Genomic DNA, 17,475 nt, shown 5'->3' with positions numbered 1-17,475 from the left:
CATGTGCAAAGTCTAAAAATAAAATCAGACGTGAGCTTGGGCAGTCAGCATTTATCATTGATTGTGGGTGTCAGCAAGCATTCCAATCAGGCAAAGGGTAGTTGATGGTTTAGGTCACTTTGAAAAGGCAAGGAGAAGAAATAGTATGAGAGCTCTGCTCTCAACTTACAGATGTGTTATTTGACAAGAGAGAAAGGAAAAACTATTACCTGAGGATGACACTTCCAAACATCAAACATGACTCTTAGTACATGCAGCTTGCCCTCATCACCTTCAGCCAAAGTCTTAAAAATTTCATGAAACCTACAAGAAGAAACAAACAACTGGTAAAATTTATGCAAATAAATATAGAAAGAAACATCACAAAAATGGTGGCGTGAGAAATGGAAGGCTATGTAGCATTTTCTAGACTCTTGACAGATACCCATTCTCTCTCCGTCATTTTATTGCTGCCTTTCACTCTCTTTGTACCGTTTGCCCAAATAAAGAAGGTGCTAAAACTTTTGGTTGACTCGGCCCTAGATATTTTGCTCTTCCTTAGTTGAAGCACTTACTTGTGCCCGCTGCCTCTCCAAAGGGTCAAATAAGCAACTAACTGAGGAATCAATGATACCAATCTTATTCCATTTGTTGGGAACCACCAGGAATAAGCATAGTACAACACGTCACATTCATGGGCAAGGTACAGATGCTCAGAATTAATCATTAAGTGATAGAAATGAAACTTGGCCTGCTTACTGCTTTACCTGACCCCTTGAGAACACCAATTATTCTGCATTATGATCTTAGATGAGACGGCCAAAGTTGTTCGTTTGACCAGGGACTAGCAACTGCATTTTGTTTTTAAGATAAACAAAATAAACAAAATAAACTTAGCTAAACTTAGCAAAATTAGAACAGTAGAACAACTTACAGTATATCGCCCATACCCTAACATCCACAATTAACATGAAGTAAATACAAGTAACAGAAACAGTGGTCAAATACACCACAGAGTATATCAAATAGCAAATATGGTCAGAATTAATGCACGGATTTCTTAGCAAAGGAAGTAATCAAATCACATTGAAACTTTGTGTACATCACAAGGAAGATCAAATCTTCACCTCTGAAGATCTAGATTTCAAAATTCCTCAAAAGCCACTCCATCACAGACTGTTCAACAACTGCTCACATCAAGTTAGTTCAATTTCTTCCTGACATTGCATTCAGCACTCACTCACGGATACATTTCTTGTTTTTTTGTAGATAGCTGGCTTCACTGAGCTCCAATATTTCTCAGCTGCACCAAGCAAGTACTGTTGTGGCTTCATACCTCCCCACTCTCGGGCTGCACTGAACCACCAATAGTTACCAAGACTCCTTCCAAAACCCAGTCCTATCAGATTGTTCTCAGGGCTTCTTATGAGCCCTAAACCCAAATCCTACTTGCACCTAATGGTTCTCAGAGCTTCTGAGAGCTCCAACTGGTCAAAGCCTGCAACAATAGCCTCTTTTCGGTATGCCCTAGATTCAAATCCCGTCAGAGCAGATGGCTGAATTTGAATTCAATGCAAAAAAAAAATCTGGCATTAAGAATCTACTGATGACCATTAATCCATTGTTGATTTATGGAAAACCCATCTGATTCACTAATATCTTTCAGGGAAGGAAATCTGCCATCCTCACCTGGTCTGGCCCACATGTGCCTCCAGACCCACAGCAATGTGATTGGCTCTCAACTGCCCTCTGAAATCACCTAGCAAGTCACTAATGTTCAAGAGTAGCCAGGGACAGCCAGCAACGCCCATGTCTCAAGTGAGTAAATAGAAGTCATCTCTTTTCCTCCACGTGGATTTCACGGTCAGGTTTTTGTACCACACCCACCCTACAGCCACACCCATTCGCAGCTGCACCCCCCAAAAAGAACCTGGAACGCTCATCTGAGGATGTGCAGCCTGTTCTGCTCTGCACATGCACTGAAACTCAGGGGGCTTCTAAAAATTGTAATGCTCAGACTCTGTCCAAAAAAAATAAAAAGTTCGGGCTTCTTAACAACTGCTTAGTGGACTGCGTTAATTGTTCAGCAGGATATTGGTTAACTGTAAAGATCAGTGAAGCGGGAGAGCAAAAACCAATATGTTGTACAACAAAAATAAATCCCATTATTCATTGAGTTAATTGCAGGATTATAAATGAAGTGGCACACAAGCATCCATTCCCAAACATTTTGTTAATAGAAAAGGAATACACTTACTTTGCCAAAGCACTGAAGGAATGGCTGAAGGATTTGGCAGCCAAGTGAAGTAAAGTCTGCACGAAAACTTCAATCTTCAGAGGATTAAAGCTGAATCCTTCATCTGAAAAAGTGTAGCTCAAGAAATTTGGTCATTTAATCCCAACAGCATTTTTCCAAATTAAGGTAACAGATTAAACCAATCTGAGAGCCATGCTAAATTATATTAACTGAGTCGATGGCATTTTAGAACCATATAATGATGGGAGGATATCCATTGTATATGTGAGAGGTTTAGATAGAAATAGACAATTAGTTCCTCTCCTTGGCTCTTTACCCAGTTCAGAATTTTTTTTGCATTTCATCTATCTATCTATCCACTTTCCTTTAGAAAATTGCTAGTAAATCTGCTTCTACCACTTTTAGATAGTGGGTTTCAGGCCATAGCAATTCATTATGCAAGAATATTAGTTTCTGCATGCCACCTTTAGGTCTTTTGACAATCATCTTAAATCTGTATTCTCTGTTTATCATCACTTCTGCCAGTGGAAATGGTTCCTTCATATTTACCTCATCAAAGCCCTTCATAATTATTAATTATTTTCAGAATGCCTGGCAAAGTGATACTTCTACATCATCAAAAGTCTTGCTCTTAACAGTATTGACAGATTTAAAATCAGTGAACTAGGAAATACCAGAATGTTGACAATTGCCCATTCAGAGTGTATGGCTGGTAATAAGTTATTCATCTACTGGCATTAGGATTAACACATATCCATCAGTGCCAAATGCCAGACATGCAACCCTCACTTCTGTTCCTAAAGTTATAGCAATGGAGGGAGGCAATCATTTTAGCCTGGGTAGCTTGGGCCATCGCTGGATTTTTTTTTTGAAAAGATATATTTGTTCATGGGAAGATACAAAGAACTGCAGATGCTGGAGTCAGAGTTAACACAGTGTGGAGCTGGAGGAACACAGCAGGTCAGACAGCATCAGAGGAAGAGGAAAGTCGACGTTTCAGGTCAGGACCCTTCTTCAGAACTGGGGAGGGGGAAGGGAGCTGGGAAATAAATAGAGAGGACGGGTGGGGCTGAGGGAAGGTAAGTGGGATGGTGATAGGTGGACGCAGATAGTGAGTCGTGGGGATTGGTCAGTAGGAAGGGTGGGGCAGATAGTGGCAGAGAAGATGGACGGGTTGTGTCAGGTCAAGGAGGCGAGAGGGAGGAGGGGTGGGGCTGGGGGAGCGGAGGTGGGATGGTGATAGGTGGATGCAGATGGGGGGGGGGAAGTAGGGATTGGTCAGTGCGAAGGGTGAGGCAGATAGGTGGGGAAGAAGATGGGCAGGTCGTGTCAGGTCAAGGAGGCGGGGATGATATACCTATGCCCTTTAGCATTTGACACTTCCAACCTGGGAAAAAGACTTTGACCATCCAACCTATCCACGCTTCCATGATTTTATATACTCCTCAGTCTCCGATGAGAGAAGAAATCCAATTGTCTGAATACTGACTCCTAAATGAACTCACAGCCTAAAGAAAAAGTCTGTTCACTACATTGTGCTTGGCCAATAGCACACCGAAGTTGCCATGTCCCTTTGGATATCATGTACCTCTATTTTCTGAAGTAGTCTGTTATGAGGCACTTTATAACGTGTCTTTTGAACGTCCATAGCACATCCACTGCACTACGTAGAAGGATGGGTTAGTAAATTTGCGGATGACACCAAAGTCGGTGGAGTTGTGGCTAGTGCGGAAGGATGTTGCAGGTTACAGAGGGACATAGATAAGCTGCAGAGCTGGGTTGAGAGGTGGCAAATGGAGTTTAATGCAGAAAAGTGTGAGGTGATTCACTTTGGAAGGAGTAACAGGAATACAGAGTACTGGGCTAATGGTAAGATTCTTGGTAGTGTGGATGAGCAGAGAGATCTCGGTGTCCATGTGCATAGATCACTGAAAGTTGCCACCCAGGTTGATAGGGTTGTTAAGAAGGCGTACAGTGTGTTACGTTTTATTGGTAGAGGGATTGAGTTTCGGAGCCATGAGGTCATGTTGCAGCTGTACAAAACTCTGGTGCGGCCGCACTTGGAGTATTGCGTACAGTTCTGGTCACCGCATGAGAGGAAGGATGTGGAAGCATTGGAAAGGGTGCAGAGGAGATTTACCAGGATGTTGCCTAGTATGGAGGGAAGGTCTTATGAGGAAAGGCTGAGGGACTTGAGGCTGTTTTCATTAGAGAGAAGGTTAAGAGGTGACTTAATAGAGACATACAAGATGATCAGAGGATTAGATAGGGTGGACAGTGGGAGCCTTTTTCCTCAGATGGTGGTGGCTAGCACGAGGGGACATAACTTTAAATTGAGGGGTGATAGATATAGGACAGATGTCAGAGGTAGGTTCTTTACTCAGAGTAGTAAGGGCGTGGAATGCCCTGCCTGCAAAAGTAGTAGACTCACCAATTTTAAGGGCATTTAAATGGTCATTGGATAAACATATGGATGATAATGGAATAGTTTAGGTTAGATGGGCTTCAGATTGGTTTCACAGGTCGGCGCAATATCGAGGACCGAAGGGCCTGTACTGCGCTGTAATGTTCTGTGTTCTTAACCCTTTTTATCACGTCAAAGAATTCAATCAAGCCAGTCATAGAGTCACAGAGACGTACAGCATGGAAACAGACCCTTCAGTCCAACTCGTCCATACCGACCAGATATCCTAAATTAATCTAGTCCCGTTTGCCAGCATTTGGCCCATATCCCTTTAAACGTTTCCTATTCATATACCATCCACATCCCTTTTGAATGCTGTAATTGTACCAGCCTCCACCACTTCCTCTGGCAGCTCATTCCATACACGCACCACCCTCTGCGGGAAAAAGTTGTCCCTTAGGTCCCTGTTAAATCTTACCCCTCTCAGCTTAACCTATGCCCTCTAGTTTTGGACTCCCCCACCCTAGGGAAAAGACCTTGTCTATTTACCCAATCCATTCCCTTCATGATTTTATAAACCTCTATAAAGGTCACCCCTCAGCCTCCGATGCCCCAGGGAAAATAGCCCCACTCTATTCAGCCTCTCCCTATAGCTCAAACCCTCCAACCCTGGCAATATCCTTATAAATCTTTTCTGAACGCTTTCAAGTTTCACAACATCCTTCCTAAAGCAAGGAGAGGAGAATTGCCCACTGCATTCCAAAAGTGGCCTAACCAATGTACTGTACAGCCGCAACATGACCTCCCAACTGCTATACTCAATGCACTGACCAATAAAGGCAAGCATACCAAACGCCTTCTTCACTCTCCTATCCACCCGCAACTCCACTTTCAAGGAACTATGAACCTCCACTCCAAGTTCTCTTTGTTCAGCAACACACCCCAGGATCTTACTTTTTGTGTATAAGTGGGCCCTGATTTGCCATTCCAAACTACAGCACCTCACATTTATATAAATTAAACTTCATGTGCTACTCCTTGACCCATTAGCCCATTTGGTCAAGATCCCATGTACTCTGAAGTAACCTTCTTCGCTGTCCACTACACCTCCAATTTTGGTGTCACCTGCAAACTTACTAACCATACCTATGTTCAGATCCAAATCTTTTATACAAGTGACAAAAAGCAGTGGACCCGGTACTGAACCTTGTGGCACACCACTGGTCACAGCCTCCAGTCTGAAAAGCAACCCTCCATCACCCTGTCTTCTACCTTTTAGCCAGTTCTGTATCCAAATAGCTAGTTCTCCTTGTTTTCCATGTGATCTAACCTTGCTAACTAGTTTACCGTAAGGAGCCTTGTCGAACACCTTACTGAAATCCATATAGATCACGCCCACTACTCTGCCCTCATCAATCCTCTTTGGTACTTCTTCAAAAAAACTCAATTAAGTTAGTGAGACATGATTTCCCTAGGACAAAGCCATGTTGACTAGTCAGATATGATATCTGTACTAGCCATTATTAACACTCAATTTTCTACGTGAGAATTAATTGTGTCTTTGACAATGATCTGTATTAGTTTTCCACCAAAATTAAAATAACTCCTCACCATCATCATCATCCTCTTGATTAGGATTTGGTAGGTCTTTTAGTATGCTCAAGATCTCATCATTGCTTGCTTTGCTTTTAATAGCACTGCAGACACTGACAGCCACAGCATAACCAGGCAGAGAACCTAAAACATCAACAAAAATAATGATGTCAAGTGGGCTCAAGAGTTCATGTCAAATTATTAAATTTCATTTGGTAACTTTTTAGTTCATTAGGGGCTAACTACATTTGTTTTTATTTTTAAACACAATTGCTTTTACTGCAGCATTGCAAAGTAGAATAATGTGTGACTCATTCATTATCATAAATGAGGGAAAGCAGAAGAGGGGGAACCAGTAACCCCACACATATCACATGCAAGTGATAAGAGCCAGAGGGGGAATACACAAATACAAAGACATTGTATCCAAATGCACAAAACAGACAGTGCCTATATGAGGGTGAATGCACACATTTTTATGGTAGAGCATGTGTAACTACCATGAAAGTGAGAAAAGAGCTAGGGAGATCTAAAACCATAGAAATGCTGCAGAACATCAAGAGAAACTGTGACACATTAGTGTACTTCACTGCACACCGAGCAACATGAATGTATAATCAGATTTAAGTCAGTATCGAGCAGTTATTCATTCATCAATGTATTTTCACTGAGCTTAATATTTAATTCTTTCACTGAAATATAACTTTTAAAGGAGCAGAGATATGATTTTTCAAGAAGCAGGCCCAAGATAAATTGCAGCACTTAAGGCCAAGATTGCAATTTGTGAAGCAAGGATGATCATATCTAAACCTTTGATGGGGCCTACTGTCTTCCAATTTGTTGACTAGATATGTTAAAGTTATATAATACTAGTTGGGGACTACATTACAGTTCTTATGCTAATGCAAATTAAACAGATAAAATATAGTTCTCAATATGTCTGCATGACAGAAGCTACCAAAATCATCAGCTTATAAGGCAGAAAGTTCCAATCTCTAAGTCAAATCAGGTGTTTATTACTTACTGTTGCTCTCATCACCGTACTTGTAAATACACAGTGGATTTGCTGGTAACAAAGCTGCAAAGTTCTCAGGTACAATATCCACTATCCTTTGATAATAGGAAAGCCTGTGAATAAGATGGCAGCATACATTTATATACAACATATACACATGCATATTCATAAAGATGCTGAAAGATACCCATCGACTATTCAATCAAACACAGAAACGGAAACAGAAATTGCTGGAGAAACTTAGCAGGTCTGTCAGCATCCGTGGAAAGCAGAGTCGATGTTTTGGGTCCAGTACCCTTCATCAGAACCATGATGAAGGGTCACTGTGCCAAAACACTGACTGCCTTCTTTCCATAGATGCTGCCAGACCTGCTGGGTTTCTCCAGCAATTTCTGTTTTTGTTTCAGATTTCCAGTTCTTGGTTTTATTAAACAAATTCAGATGCTGACACAAGAAAGTTAAACAAAAAATAATTATAGGAAACAACTTCAGGTAAAATCCTGCAGAATTTGGCACTTTTCCCCCATTGTCTTGGATCATTTTTCTTTACCCAAAGATCATAGCTAAAGAATGTGAAAAAAAGAGAATACTTCGAGTGGTAGGCCATCATAGGTCATCTTGAATAAAGTGAACGGGCTTTAAAAGGAATTCTGTTATTTTATTACTTCAGATAATTTAAAATGACAGAAGTAGTGTCTGTGCATCTTATTGGATTTCTTAATTCCCTTAATGATGAAACACTAGAAACCATGGAGGAGCAATAAAAATGTCCTCATGCACAAGCCACAAAACTAGTGCACAGGAACAAAATGTACAGCTGAACACACCACACCTGAAAGGGTAAACTGATCTTGGGATGAGTACAACACAAAGTTGCCAAAATGAATCTGGCCGACAGGGTTAAATCCTGAGAACATTTTGTTTATGTTCCAAGGTCCAGCCAATACTATCTACATTCCACTTCAACAACTCAAAATAAAAAAAGTAGAAAGCAAAAATTGGACAAATCTGTGGTTGGATAATCATTAACTGGCTCTAATTCATGTCATATCAGATCTGGTTCTCATCCCCCCTTTATGTCAATGAGGCTTTAGCACAAAATGGATTGCAGGAGTTCAAGAAGGCAGCTCTCCACCACCTTCTCAAGGGCAGCTAGGAATGGGCAATAAATGCTGGCCCAGCCAGCAATGGCCCACTCTCATGAATGAATAAAAAATTGATTAAATAGTCAAATCATTTATAGATTGAAAAAATCCCACTGGAATAGTAAATGCACAGGCTTATGCAGATCACATTACTGGATGGTCTGAAGCTTGCTATTCTTTCATAAACCATTCAATATTTATATTCCATTTTTACCTTAGAAAATATCCCAGGTCCCTCACAGAGGTAAAACAGACAAAGAGCAGAACAAAAGTCAGGAGGTATGATCCTACACAGATTTAAATGTGAAAGATAAGGTCGGTTGGGAGAAGGGTCAGAGTTGGAATTATTAGCTAGGCTGAGACAACTCAATGGTTGGAAAGGAAAACAGGTAGTCAGAAACAGTACTGAGGAGCGCAAATAGGTATAGAGATTTCCTAAATCAACCTGTTCAGAGATTACACACTTCAGGAGCAGGTAAGACTTGAACCTAGGTTTTCTGGTTCACCACAAGTGACCCACAAGCTGGGATACAGAAGTGAGGGAGATTACATAGATTAGGTGGAAGGATTTGTAAATAAGGAGCAGGAGTTTTAATACATGGCACAAAATATCAACCCATTATGAAAACTCAACAGATACTGTTAATCATAAACATCCCAACCAGATACACATTTCACCTCGAAGGAAGATTCTGTAAAAAATACAAATACAAATTTCTCACCCCAACCTAAACATCCGAGCAGATCATACTCCAAGTCATTCCAAATTATTATCACGCTCTACAGGGATCAAAACATTACACTAAAAAAAGTTTTCACATGCTCTGCTACACAAGGATTAAAGTTCAGATTGCACACACATCGAATGCAGAGCAGGCATAACTAAAGCTGAAATCTTCCAAGATCCACAAGGAGGCTACTACAACAGGAACTTGAAACAGCAAGTCTCACAGTGAAGATTCACAGTATTAATATAACCATTGCACAGCTGAATAGATTACAAAATTCCACATGTGGCAAGCTGAAGTTAATTTTAGATCTAGGGTCTGGTTAAACAAAACACAAGCTCACATTTGTGACTCTGCAGCTCAGTTAGAAACTTCATCTTTGCACACTAATGATGCCTCTTACCTCCAAACTCTAACAAAAGTTATGTTTGTGTATAAAAACTTAAAGTTGATGTTTATTAAATATTGTACACCATCCCTACATAAGATTTTCTGTATCTAGATGTTTAATTACTCATGCCTGTCAAATAAACGCCCAGCTCACTTCATGACAAATTTAGCAAGGTTGGCCTTGCCAACTTTGAAAGCTAGTGTACAGAATTAGCAAGATTGATACAAATAAAATTCAAAAATTTATTTACCTCATGCATTTTTCCAACACTTCACGCAAAAACTTTGGTTTGGCTTGGTCAGGGTCCAAAGCCAAACAATCAGACCTGTAGAGGGATAGGAATAAAGTGAAAGAAGAAAAATGTTATTTATGTATTTCAGTGTAAAATCTAGAAATAGATTTAGAGCAAAGCCAGTTAAGCTGTGCCTCTCTTATTGATTTGTCCTGCTTGAATTTTATGGACTGAAGATTTGGCATGGATTGATTTTAAACACTACTCCTTCATGGATGAACACATTCTAAAAGAGGACACAGAGATCCATCAACAGCAACAATTTAAGATATGTGAAAACTAAAGGGAGCAGCCATTAAAACTTTATGGACTAGATTTCTGTGTGAGCAGTATAACAATGATCCATGTGTCTTGGCTTCCTTATTTCCCAACATCAGTTTGATTCTGGCACCATGTCAAGGGGACTTCCAGGTGTCCCCATCAAGCAGAGTATGCAATCAATCACACTGAAGTATTTGCATAAGCAGTATACCTACAAGTAAAAACCACTGAATCCCTTTTCAGTTTACACTTTATTTATTGCAAAATAAGTTACCGGGACATACATATAGGTTTAGGTTAGACGTTAAAATATTCTAAGCTTTTTTAAAAAGAAGTAGAATCTTGTATAAAAAAGAAATTTGACAGTCAATAAATATAAATTTACTCCTTCAGAGCTAGTGCAACTGTTTATCCCTAATTATGAACAGTGTGCAGTCTAAAAGCAAAATTAGACCACAATCAAGGAGGTGTATCTTTCCCATGGATGTTTTTACAGCGAGACTATGTACGTAAGAATACAAATTCTGGTACCTTCAGTGTTTTCAAATTAATTTCATTTGTGGGAAAGGGAAAACACGACAATGTATTCTTTGGAGAATGTACAACTACCAAAAGCAGTTGTCAATTTCAGAGCACCAACAAGAACGAATTCTGAATGTTTTGCTATCATTGCTACTGTAAATTCCAGGCCTACATGTGCTGCCTGAGGTTCTCCAATATGTGGTCAATAATGGTAAACATTTTGCTTCCCTCTCCCCCATTCTTGTGCATGCCAATTCTGCCCCAATTGAGCAGTTAAATGGTGGCCCTATCCTTCATCGCTCATTGCACAGTGGATCACTCACCAAGACACTTATACATCACATCTATATGCAAAGGATTACTAAAAGAATTCACACAAGTCTCAATGCTCAAAGATCTTTGAGCAAACTCTAAGAAGTGATATCCTGGGCCTTAAAAGTTCACATCTAGATTACTGACTTGAATGAAGGGAGCAATTATATTGTAGCCAAATTTGCAGACTTACGAGGATAGGCAGAAGATTCTGCAAAAGGACAGAGGTAGGTTAAGAGAGTTTGCAAAATTTTGGCAGATGGAGTATAATGTAGAAAAATGTGAGGGTGTCCACTTTGTCAGAGAGAATCTTATTATTTAAGATTGCAGAATACTCTGGCATAGAAGGATTTAGGAGTCCTCACATGCAAATTACAAGAATTTAGCATGCAGGTACATCAAGTAATTAGGAGGGCAAATAGAATTTTAAAAAACTTTGAAGAGGGCTGGCAGCATCTGTGGAGAGAGAAAGTTAACACTTTGAGTCTGATATAACTTTTTCAAAGAAGTAGTTTTGACCTTCTTAGTTAAAGAGGGATACCCTCATTGGAAGCAGTTCAGGGAAGGCTCACTTGGCCGATTACTGGGATGGAGGAGTTGTTTCATGAAGAAAGATTGAGCAGGTTACACCTATATTCAAGAGTTTAGAAGAATGAAAAATTACTGAAACATACAAGATTTTGAGGGGGCTTGATAGGGCATACGCTGAGATTACCCCTCCTGGAGGAAATCTAAAATTATGGGGCACCGTTTAAAATAAGGGAGCGCCAATCTGAGGTTTAGGTGAGGAAGAAATTTTTCTCCAAGGTTTGATGGGCTTTGGAACACTCTTTCAGAGAGAGAGCAACGGAGGCTTGGTTCACTGAAAAATCCTAAGCTAAGTTAGTCAGATATTTGATTTACAATAGAGAATTTGATGTTTTGGGAACAGGAAGGAAAGTGGATATAAGACCACAATCAGATCAGCCATGAATTGCATGAACAGTGTTAAAGTGGGACACAGACAAGGACTTTATTACGGTAATATAACATCTTACCTTATTTGCCTACAATGCAGGAAAACCACATCTTTCTACATTTTAAGTGCACGTTTCAGTGTTCCCAAGTAAGCTGACATCTATCAATGCCCAAGTCTCTTGAAATTCAGGACAGTGAGATATGTCACCGTGGGACCAAAACTCATATTGCGCTGTTATGAACCGGAATTCCTAACTATGCGGTTTTCTTACCATCAGTTGGAAATTTTGAAGTGCAGCCATGAGTTAATCCCCATCAGATGTATGGATTATCAAATAGCAACCTCGTGAGATCAACCAACAGCTAGTGTGCATGGTATGGGTTTAAGCCATCATGATAGTACAGCTCCGATTTTGCACAAATTAGCAGTAGGATGTAGACCCTTCGGTCCTCCCAATCCAAGCTTGTTCCAGCATTCATGAAGATCACGACTGATCTGATTATTCAACATTCCTGCGTACTCCTAATAACCCTTCACCTCCTTGCTTGCAAAGAATCCGTCTACCTCTGCCATAAAAAAAATTCAAAGGCTCTGCTCCGACTGCTTTTTGAAGAAGAGAATTCTGAAGACCCAATCTTCTGAGAAAAAAAAACAATCCTCATCTGCCGTAATTGGGAAATCTCTTACGTTTAAAGTTATCCCCAGTTCCTATTGGCTAGTTAATATTTACCCATGATAACATGTTACTCCCTACACTATGAGCTTTTATTTGTTACAATAATCTTTGAACGATTACATTCTCTTCTCTGAGGTTTCACAGGGCTATGTCCAAACTGCAGCCACATGGACAAACAGGTAACTAGATTTCCTACGCCAATTAACAGGGAGTTCAGAGCAGCTACAAGGCAACGATTTGCAACTTACAGCTTGACCTTCCTCCACGCCTACCTTGGTCAGTACTGTTTGGGTAAGTTCTGTCTAACTTATCCAAATTTATACTTTTGAACAATTTAATCAAACCTGGCATGATCATGCCATGCCAATCACTCTGGCTTGAATATCTACACCATCCTGGTAAACAAAACTAAAAACGATATCCGATCCAATAATGTAAGAGTGTCCAGACATTTACTTCCATTATAAAACAGTCATCGAATGAAGATTTCTCACACACAACAGCAGAACATCCATACTTACCAATCATCCCAGCTCCATCTGAACTGAAAGTTACTCAAATGATGAGAAAACCAATTGATGAATCTGAAAAGAAACATTTGAACCATAAATCAGATATTTATCCAAATCTGGGGTAATGTAGATCAAAAAGGACCAAGGACGAAGGAGGAGAAAACCAAAACATGGGAGAGGAGAAAATACTATCAATCAGGAGAATTTCATCCTGCTATTCATTGCTAGGCTGAGCTAGCTGGCTCAGTTCACCTGTAAAGGTGAAGTGTGAGTTGACATTGGCTTACTGGAGACAACCTACAACCTTTGGCTAGCTTTGAAATGCTACAACACACCAGCCAAGCTCATGCAATACATTCTATTGCTGCAGAATTCATCTCCAATATTAACAGGTGAGTTCAGACATCAGACTTCACTATAGCAGCTTCAATTACTTGGTCAAGCACCTCATCCATCTAACTACTTCAGGGCTACAGGATGGAAATTCATTGATTAGTAACACATTCAATAGCCTGTGTATTCAAGGTAATGAGCTAGCTTTTCCAAGGTTTCTTTCTCTGTGTACAGTATAGAAAACAACTACCAACTTGTTGCAAATGCGAAGATGATGAGATTAAATGTGTCTCACTAATGAGTTACCTCTACAAAAGGTGTCCTGTAAATAATTTACAATTCACCATTTCCTAGTAAGATGATTTAATCAAACTATATCCTAATCAATATACAGTTGCCCCAGAACAATGTAAGGGTCATTGACTCATGTCCCAGACAGGAGTGTGAAATGGGCTGTAAACAATGCCATCAGTTATGATATTCCAACAAGAAAGAATTTGCTACAACATTGCTGTTGACAATAAACACAAGACCACAATGTCAGAATGACGATACAGTCCTGGGAATTTAAGAAACTTTGAAACAATGCAAACTGACAGCCCGTTGTTTCATCTGACAATAGCTCAATAGTGATTGTTGTTTTACAAAAGTAAAAGCTAATCAATTTGTATGGGTTGCCCATCTCCCCACAGATGTGCAAATCGTTCTTCCTTTACCCAAAGTGATAACTTATTTTGCAATTATTTCTTAAAGCTTACTTCACATTCACAATGCTTTATGAACAGAAATGAATGAAATTAATCAAAATATGATGAGAGATTGTAATTGCTTACATTTGAATATTTTTCAGATCAAGATTGGATTTAACACAGTGATACTTTTCCATATAAATCTATACAATGTTTATTTGGTCACTTTTGCACAAATAAAATCAAGTGACTGCCAGCACAAAAAAAATTGAGGATATTGTGAGGCTTTTCCAAGCTTAACCACTGTGAACTCAGGTAAAGACAAACGACAAGATTGCTAGCTTCCTTGCAAAATCTATATTTAATTTACTGGCGGCTGATAACAAAAGTGCTGTTTCTATTTTTATTTCTAAACGAACGAGCAAATGAATATAACTTGACAGACAACGAGCCTACCAGCACCCTTCTACATATTTTTTTAATCAACTTGTTCATATTAACAGGGAATGACAGGGTAGCTGAAGATAAACTATTTTCATCGGTTGGGGACTCTAAAACCAGGGGACATAGTATAAAAAAATTAGGGGCAGAGCATTCAGGAGAGATTTTAGGATGCACTTCTACATGCAAAAGTTAGTAGATATTTGGAACTCTGCCACAAACACCAGTGGATGCAAGATCAGTTGTTAATTTTAAATCTGAGGCAGAGCTTTTCGGTTCTGTTAAGCAAAGGTATTAAGCAGGCAGGTATATGGAGTTAGGTCACAGATCAGCTGTGATCTCACTGAGTGGCAGACTAGATTCAAGGAACTGAATTGTCTACTCTCATTCATAGTTAATACACACCTCTGGAGCAAATCTTGAACTTGGGCGATCTAAGTCAGAGGTGGGGACACTACTACTGCACAACAGCCCTACCAGCACCATTCTATAAGTTGTAGCAGTGATTCAGTGAGAAGGCTTAAGTCACTCATGTTATAATTTTGGCATTGCATATGGTATAGGTTGCTAAATTTTCACCTAATTCTTTGTAAATCAGGTAAATATATAGGTAAAATAAAATATAGTGAACAATGAGTGATTCCCAGAGCTCCCTTTACCATAATACCAGACAGAGGACAAACAACGTTCATTATCCACAGCTCTACAAACATAAACCTTAAATAAAATTTAAGTACCTCAGTAGTATCTTGGCTTATTTTCCAATATACTATTTCTCAGAATAAAGCACCTTAATTATCAAATTATGCCGAAGAGGACTTGGGCTCTGCATTTCTCAGATGTGTGGATTGAAGGGTAATCTGAAGTTTTATAAAATGAAAGAAGTAGAATGTGTTTCAATTAGGTAGGTTACGGAGGCTCAGGGGGGCATAAATTGTGTAAGGTCAGATTTAGGTTAGGTGAAGAGGTAATTCCTTTCTGAGAGAATAACAAATCTCTGGAACAGGCTGGCAGATCACAGTTTTTTTTTTTAAATCAACCTGCTTATAGGTGTAATTGCATGCCTCAGGCACAGCTGGGACTTGAACCCGGACCTCCTGGCTTAGGAGAAGGGACACTACCACAATGTTACAAGAACCCTCACGGCTGGTGGAGCATGCAATGGATGTTATTTCTTGATAGCTGTTTCTGGTTGAGATAGCCAACACTTCCTGAAAATGGTAGGTGCTTTAGGGAATTCAGTGTTTTCTTGATCTTCAGGGTTACTTTTGGCCACTTGAATGGCTTAAAGAGGAACTTCCCATATTTTCTTTCATTAGGTTGATCATTTTTTTTTAAAACCTGGTTTTGCCTCTCTCACATGATTCTGGGGTGCAATGGAAGAGAAAGACAAATTGTGATTGGCAAGATATTAATCATTTATCATAAGCTAGGCACAATGGCTCAGAGGCTAGCACTGCTGCCTCACAGTGTCAGGGACCTGAGTTCAATTCCAGCCCTGAGTAACTGTCTGTGTTTAAACGTTCTCCCCTTGTCTGCGTGGGTTTCACCCCGGTGCTCCAGTTTCCTCCCACAGTATAAAGATGTGCAGGCTAGGTGGATTAGACATGGGAAATGCAGAGTTACAGGGATAGAGTAGGGGGCTGGGTCTAGATGGGATACTCTTTGGAGGGGCAGTGGATTGGCCAAATAGCACTGTCAGGATTCTATTATTCTAAGAAGGTATTTTCTATCAGTGTTTCCATGTTCAACAATCCAGTTTTCTTCACTCTCTTGATGGTCAATCCAGCTATGCTGCTACTAATGCTGGCAACTGTGCACAAGTGCATATTCCTTAAATCTAAGGCCAATTGTTAATTACCACAGGCTATTTAATACAAGGTCCATAAAGCATTACACCAAACTTTCAAGCTATCCTCAGGTGATATGTACAAACATGCATCTTGCATTGGAGCGAGTAGTCAATTTGAGACATTAGAAATTAAATGAATTTCCTCCTCACTGATCCAGGGATACTTGAAACCAATCATTCACAGTGAATCCAATAACTTACTGATCAAGAACAATCAACCTGGCACACAGCAGCCAATTAAAATTGAGGCATTACTGGTGTGTTCACTGACAGACCATACAGTGGACATTTATCACTGAGACATCAGCCAAATCCTTAACCCGCTGTTCAAAACTTAAAAAACATTGCAATGAGGAGTGAGAGCAAGTATTCCTCTTTAAAACGATTGTGACCATTAAGTAAAATACATTTCCCTTTAATCATGATAGTTCCTCAGTTATAGAAAAGTCAATTAACAATGACTTATTAACTGAATCATTTGATACAAAAATTCTTCAAATTACAAGAGTAATCTAAAACTGTTTTTACAAACAAAAATAGAACTGAAGACAAAATTACCTGTCTATGCAAATTGTATTCATAGTATCGATCCGCATATATAGCATCTCTGTAGCTTGTGCAAGCTAAGATGTACCAATTAAGTAAAACACAAAACATGATCATCAGAAAATTGCAGTCACAAAGGAGACTGCTAACATGAGTAAAACCCCATTTTTTGTGAAGTAGTTAGGATCTGTAATGCACTGAGTGTAGTGGGGGCATACTGAATTGTGGCTTTCATAGGGGATTGGATAATTAGATAATGTATAGAAAATATTTGCTGTGCTAAAGGAAAAAGGTGGGGAGCGAGACTAGTTGACTTCCACTTGCAGATAGTTAGCATGGACAGCCAAATAGCCTTCTTGTGTGTGAGAATCAAATCTATCATTACGTTTTCTCTTTGCAACTTAACAAGCAATCAGAGATTCAGATACTCTTGGTAACTATTACCTAGTGAGTTAATAATTTCATGCTGTAATCAAATTTATGCATCTTCTGGAACAGTGAATTCATCATACCATACAGCTTCAGGGAAACATCTAATGCTCTATTCTCCAACACTCCTGTGTAACATT

At 39.6% G+C, this 17,475-nt stretch overlaps 1 protein-coding gene across 3 annotated transcripts in view; it reads right to left on the bottom strand.

Moving 5' to 3' along the window:
- LOC109928462 (nuclear cap-binding protein subunit 1) overlaps nt 1-17,475 on the bottom strand; it is a 59,472-nt gene that overhangs the window by 8,714 nt on the left and 33,283 nt on the right. For all 3 annotated transcript variants that reach the window (XM_020528405.2, XM_048593227.1, XM_048593233.1), the window contains 7 exons: nt 16,919-16,983; nt 13,055-13,117; nt 9,763-9,837; nt 7,258-7,361; nt 6,252-6,377; nt 2,237-2,339; nt 210-303 (listed from right to left, as the gene is read on the bottom strand). In XM_020528405.2, the coding sequence (XP_020383994.1) occupies nt 210-303; nt 2,237-2,339; nt 6,252-6,377; nt 7,258-7,361; nt 9,763-9,837; nt 13,055-13,117; nt 16,919-16,983 (630 nt within the window). The remainder of the gene's footprint in view (nt 1-209; nt 304-2,236; nt 2,340-6,251; nt 6,378-7,257; nt 7,362-9,762; nt 9,838-13,054; nt 13,118-16,918; nt 16,984-17,475) is intronic.

This window comes from Rhincodon typus, chromosome 3 (assembly GCF_021869965.1).
Source record: "Rhincodon typus isolate 14 chromosome 3, sRhiTyp1.1, whole genome shotgun sequence".
Lineage (NCBI taxonomy): Eukaryota > Metazoa > Chordata > Chondrichthyes > Orectolobiformes > Rhincodontidae > Rhincodon > Rhincodon typus.
This window is presented reverse-complemented; position numbering and strand designations above follow the sequence as displayed.